Consider the following 6,825-nt stretch of genomic DNA (forward strand, 5'->3'; position numbering starts at 1 on the left):
CCTGTCTCATCTATTACCTAGCTCAGCACAGGTGTCTGCAGTCATACATTATATACACAGTGCTGCTCCTGTACTCCCCACCTAATGTATAACTGCGGCCACCTGTGGTGTAACACCTGTCTCATCTATTACCTAGCTCAGCACAGGTGTCTGCAGTCATACATTATATACACAGTGCTCTGCTCCTGTACTCCCCACCTAATGTATGACTGCAGCCACCTGTGGTGTAACACCTGTCTCATCTATTACCTAGCTCAGCACAGGTGTCTGCAGTCATACATTATATACACAGTGCTCTGCTCCTGTACTCCCCACCTAATGTATGACTGCAGCCATCTGTGGTGTAACACCTGTCTCATCTATTACCTAGCTCAGCACAGGTGTCTGCAGTCATACATTATATACACAGTGCTCTGCTCCTGTACTCCCCACCTAATGTATGACTGCAGCCACCTGTGGTGTAACACCTGTCTCATATATTACCTAGCACAGCACAGGTGTCTGCAGTCATACATTATACACAGTGCTCTGCTCCTGTACTCCCCACCTAATGTATGACTGCAGCCACCTGTGGTGTAACACCTGTCTCATCTATTACCTAGCTCAGCACAGGTGTCTGCAGTCATACATTATATACACAGTGCTCTGCTCCTGTACTCCCCACCTAATGTATGACTGCAGACACCTGTGGTATAACACCTGTCTCATCTATTACCTAGCTCAGCACAGGTGTCTGCAGTCATACATTATATACACAGTGCTCTGCTCCTGTACTCCCCACCTAATGTATGACTGCAGCCATCTGTGGTGTAACACCTGTCTCATCTATTACCTAGCTCAGCACAGGTGTCTGCAGTCATACATTATATACACAGTGCTGTGCTCCTGTACTCCCCACATAATGTATGACTGCAGCCACCTGTGGTGTAACACCTGTCTCATCTATTACCTAGCTCAGCACAGGTGTCTGCAGTCATACATTATATACACAGTGCTCTGCTCCTGTACTCCCCACCTAATGTATGACTGCAGCCACCTGTGGTGTAACACCTGTCTCATCTATTACCTAGCACAGCACAGGTGTCTGCAGTCATACATTATATACACAGTGCTCTGCTCCTGTACTCCCCACCTAATGTATGACTGCAGCCACCTGTGGTGTAACACCTGTCTCATCTATTACCTAGCTCAGCACAGGTGTCTGCAGTCATACATTATATACACAGTGCTCTGCTCCTGTACTCCCCACCTAATGTATGATGGCAGACACCTGTGGTGTAACACCTGTCTCATCTATTACCTAGCACAGCACAGGTGTCTGCAGTCATACATTATATACACAGTGCTCTGCTCCTGTACTCCCCACCTAATGTATGACTGCAGCCACCTGTGGTGTAACACCTGTCTCATCTATTACCTAGCTCAGCACAGGTGTCTGCAGTCATACATTATATACACAGTGCTCTGCTCCTGTACTCCTCACCTCATGTATGACTGCAGCCACCTGTGGTGTAACACCTGTCTCATATATTACCTAGCTCAGCACAGGTGTCTGCAGTCATACATTATATACACAGTGCTCTGCTCCTGTACTCCTCACCTCATGTATGACTGCAGCCACCTGTGGTGTAACACCTGTCTCATATATTACCTAGCTCAGCACAGGTGGCTGCAGTCATACATTATATACACAGTGCTCTGCTCCTGTACTCCCCACCTAATGTATGACTGCAGCCACCTGTGGTGTAACACCTGTCTCATCTATTACCTAGCTCAGCACAGGTGTCTGCAGTCATACATTATATACACAGTGCTCTGCTCCTGTACTCCCCACCTAATGTATGACTGCAGCCACCTGTGGTGTAACACCTGTCTCATCTATTACCTAGCTCAGCACAGGTGTCTGCAGTCATACATTATATACACAGTGCTCTGCTACTGTACTCCCCACCTAATGTATGACTGCAGCCACCTGTGGTGTAACACCTGTCTCATATATTACCTAGCTCAGCACAGGTGTCTGCAGTCATACATTATATACACAGTGCTCTGCTACTGTACTCCCCACCTAATGTATGACTGCAGCCACCTGTGGTGTAACACCTGTCTCATCTATTACCTAGCTCAGCACAGGTGTCTGCAGTCATACATTATATACACAGTGCTGCTCCTGTACTCCCCACCTAATGTATGACTGCAGCCACCTGTGGTGTAACACCTGTCTCACCTATTACCTAGCTCAGCACAGGTGTCTGCAGTCATACATTATATACACAGTGCTCTGCTCCTGTACTCCCCACCTAATGTATGACTGCAGCCACCTGTGGTGTAACACCTGTCTCATCTATTACCTAGCTCAGCACAGGTGTCTGCAGTCATACATTATATACACAGTGCTCTGCTCCTGTACTCCCCACCTAATGTATGACTGCAGACACCTGTGGTGTAACACCTGTCTCATCTATTACCTAGCCCAGCACAGGTGTCTGCAGTCATACATTATATACACAGTGCTCTGCTCCTGTACTCCCCACCTAATGTATGACTGCAGACACCTGTGGTGTAACACCTGTCTCATCTATTACCTAGCTCAGCACAGGTGTCTGCAGTCATACATTATATACACAGTGCTCTGCTCCTGTACTCCCCACCTAATGTATGACTGCAGCCACCTGTGGTGTAACACCTGTCTCATCTATTACCTAGCTCAGCACAGGTGTCTGCAGTCATACATTATATACACAGTGCTCTGCTCCTGTACTCCCCACCTAATGTATGACTGCAGCCATCTGTGGTGTAACACCTGTCTCATCTATTACCTAGCTCAGCACAGGTGTCTGCAGTCATACATTATATACACAGTGCTCTGCTCCTGTACTCCCCACCTAATGTATGACTGCAGCCACCTGTGGTGTAACACCTGTCTCATCTATTACCTAGCTCAGCACAGGTGTCTGCAGTCATACATTATATACACAGTGCTCTGCTCCTGTACTCCCCACCTAATGTATGACTGCAGACACCTGTGGTATAACACCTGTCTCATCTATTACCTAGCTCAGCACAGGTGTCTGCAGTCGTACATTATATACACAGTGCTCTGCTCCTGTACTCCCCACCTAATGTATGACTGCAGCCATCTGTGGTGTAACACCTGTCTCATCTATTACCTAGCTCAGCACAGGTGTCTGCAGTCATACATTATATACACAGTGCTGTGCTCCTGTACTCCCCACATAATGTATGACTGCAGCCACCTGTGGTGTAACACCTGTCTCATCTATTACCTAGCTCAGCACAGGTGTCTGCAGTCATACATTATATACACAGTGCTCTGCTCCTGTACTCCCCACCTAATGTATGACTGCAGCCACCTGTGGTGTAACACCTGTCTCATCTATTACCTAGCACAGCACAGGTGTCTGCAGTCATACATTATATACACAGTGCTCTGCTCCTGTACTCCCCACCTAATGTATGACTGCAGCCACCTGTGGTGTAACACCTGTCTCATCTATTACCTAGCTCAGCACAGGTGTCTGCAGTCATACATTATATACACAGTGCTCTGCTCCTGTACTCCCCACCTAATGTATGATGGCAGACACCTGTGGTGTAACACCTGTCTCATCTATTACCTAGCACAGCACAGGTGTCTGCAGTCATACATTATATACACAGTGCTCTGCTCCTGTACTCCCCACCTAATGTATGACTGCAGCCACCTGTGGTGTAACACCTGTCTCATCTATTACCTAGCTCAGCACAGGTGTCTGCAGTCATACATTATATACACAGTGCTCTGCTCCTGTACTCCTCACCTCATGTATGACTGCAGCCACCTGTGGTGTAACACCTGTCTCATATATTACCTAGCTCAGCACAGGTGTCTGCAGTCATACATTATATACACAGTGCTCTGCTCCTGTACTCCTCACCTCATGTATGACTGCAGCCACCTGTGGTGTAACACCTGTCTCATCTATTACCTAGCACAGCACAGGTGGCTGCAGTCATACATTATATACACAGTGCTCTGCTCCTGTACTCCCCACCTAATGTATGACTGCAGCCACCTGTGGTGTAACACCTGTCTCATCTATTACCTAGCTCAGCACAGGTGTCTGCAGTCATACATTATATACACAGTGCTCTGCTCCTGTACTCCCCACCTAATGTATGACTGCAGCCACCTGTGGTGTAACACCTGTCTCATATATTACCTAGCTCAGCACAGGTGTCTGCAGTCATACATTATATACACAGTGCTCTGCTCCTGTACTCCCCACCTAATGTATGACTGCAGCCACCTGTGGTATAACACCTGTCTCATCTATTACCTAGCTCAGCACAGGTGTCTGCAGTCATACATTATATACACAGTGCTGCTCCTGTACTCCCCACCTAATGTATGACTGCAGCCACCTGTGGTGTAACACCTGTCTCATCTATTACCTAGCCCAGCACAGGTGTCTGCAGTCATACATTATATACACAGTGCTCTGCTCCTGTACTCCCCACCTAATGTATGACTGCAGCCACCTGTGGTGTAACACCTGTCTCATCTATTACCTAGCTCAGCACAGGTGTCTGCAGTCATACATTATATACACAGTGCTCTGCTCCTGTACTCCCCACCTAATGTATGACTGCAGCCACCTGTGGTGTAACACCTGTCTCATCTATTACCTAGCTCAGCACAGGTGTCTGCAGTCATACATTATATACACAGTGCTCTGCTCCTGTACTCCTCACCTCATGTATGACTGCAGCCACCTGTGGTGTAACACCTGTCTCATATATTACCTAGCTCAGCACAGGTGTCTGCAGTCATACATTATATACACAGTGCTCTGCTCCTGTACTCCTCACCTCATGTATGACTGCAGCCACCTGTGGTGTAACACCTGTCTCATCTATTACCTAGCACAGCACAGGTGGCTGCAGTCATACATTATATACACAGTGCTCTGCTCCTGTACTCCCCACCTAATGTATGACTGCAGCCACCTGTGGTGTAACACCTGTCTCATCTATTACCTAGCTCAGCACAGGTGTCTGCAGTCATACATTATATACACAGTGCTCTGCTCCTGTACTCCCCACCTAATGTATGACTGCAGCCACCTGTGGTGTAACACCTGTCTCATATATTACCTAGCTCAGCACAGGTGTCTGCAGTCATACATTATATACACAGTGCTCTGCTCCTGTACTCCCCACCTAATGTATGACTGCAGCCACCTGTGGTATAACACCTGTCTCATCTATTACCTAGCTCAGCACAGGTGTCTGCAGTCATACATTATATACACAGTGCTGCTCCTGTACTCCCCACCTAATGTATGACTGCAGCCACCTGTGGTGTAACACCTGTCTCATCTATTACCTAGCCCAGCACAGGTGTCTGCAGTCATACATTATATACACAGTGCTCTGCTCCTGTACTCCCCACCTAATGTATGACTGCAGCCACCTGTGGTGTAACACCTGTCTCATCTATTACCTAGCTCAGCACAGGTGTCTGCAGTCATACATTATACACACAGTGCTCTGCTCCTGTACTCCTCACCTAATGTATGACTGCAGCCACCTGTGGTGTAACACCTGTCTCATCTATTACCTAGCTCAGCACAGGTGGCTGCAGTCATACATTAGGTGAGGAGTACAGTAGCAGAGCACTGTGTATATAATGTATGACTGCAGACACCTGTGCTGAGCTAGGTAATAGATGAGACAGGTGTTACACCACAGGTGTCTGCCATCATACATTAGGTGGGGAGTACAGGAGCAGAGCACTGTGTATATAATGTATGACTGCAGACACCTGTGCTGAGCTAGGTAATAGATGAGACAGGTGTTACACCACAGGTGTCTGCCATCATACATTAGGTGGGGAGTACAGGAGCAGAGCACTGTGTATATAATGTATGACTGCAGACACCTGTGCTGAGCTAGGTAATAGATGAGACAGGTGTTACACCACAGGTGTCTGCAGTCATACATTATGTGGGGAGTACAGGAGCAGAGCACTGTGTATATAATGTATGACTGCAGACACCTGTGCTGAGCTAGGTAATAGATGAGACAGGTGTTACACCACAGGTGGCTGCAGTCATACATTAGGTGGGGAGTACAGGAGCAGAGCACTGTGTATATAATGTATGACTGCAGACACCTGTGCTGAGCTAGGTAATAGATGAGACAGGTGTTACACCACAGGTGTCTGCCATCATACATTAGGTGGGGAGTACAGGAGCAGAGCACTGTGTATATAATGTATGACTGCAGACACCTGTGCTGAGCTAGGTAATAGATGAGACAGGTGTTACACCACAGGTGTCTGCAGTCATACATTAGGTGGGGAGTACAGGAGCAGAGCACTGTGTATATAATGTATGACTGCAGACACCTGTGCTGAGCTAGGTAATAGATGAGACAGGTGTTACACCACAGGTGTCTGCAGTCATACATTAGGTGGGGAGCACAGGAGCAGAGCACTGTGTACCTGGTGGGTATATATAAAACATGATGGGGTTACACAGACATCTATGTAGTGAGGTGGAGGGGGTGCAGTATATAAAGTGACATAGTAGTGGGGGGCTGTTGGGGGAGCGTAGAGTGACAATATCAGACATGCACCCACCTCATTCAGTCCTGCTGCTGTGTGTAGGATCATCTGCCAACATTAAACATGGCCGCCGCCGCTCTCCTGCGTTTGCTTCTCCCTCTTTGCCCTCATCAAACATGGCTGCCGGAGGTCACCTGATACAGCGTCCCTCTATCACTACGGAGACGCACCCGGTCACATGACAGACGCTTCCA

At 47.8% G+C, this 6,825-nt stretch overlaps 1 protein-coding gene across 1 annotated transcript in view; it reads right to left on the bottom strand.

Annotated features, from left to right (window-relative positions):
- Positions 1–6,747, bottom strand: part of NICN1 (nicolin 1, tubulin polyglutamylase complex subunit) — a 73,981-nt gene extending 67,234 nt beyond the window's left edge. Inside the window, exon 1 of the mRNA XM_088465378.1 lies at positions 6,647–6,747. Within this exon, the coding sequence (XP_088321504.1) occupies positions 6,647–6,651 (5 nt within the window). The 5' untranslated portion in view covers positions 6,652–6,747. The remainder of the gene's footprint in view (positions 1–6,646) is intronic.
- Between the last annotated feature and the right edge of the window lie 78 nt (positions 6,748–6,825).

Source organism: Taudactylus pleione, unplaced genomic scaffold, assembly GCF_031769625.1.
Source record: "Taudactylus pleione unplaced genomic scaffold, aTauple2 ptg001984l, whole genome shotgun sequence".
Lineage (NCBI taxonomy): Eukaryota > Metazoa > Chordata > Amphibia > Anura > Myobatrachidae > Taudactylus > Taudactylus pleione.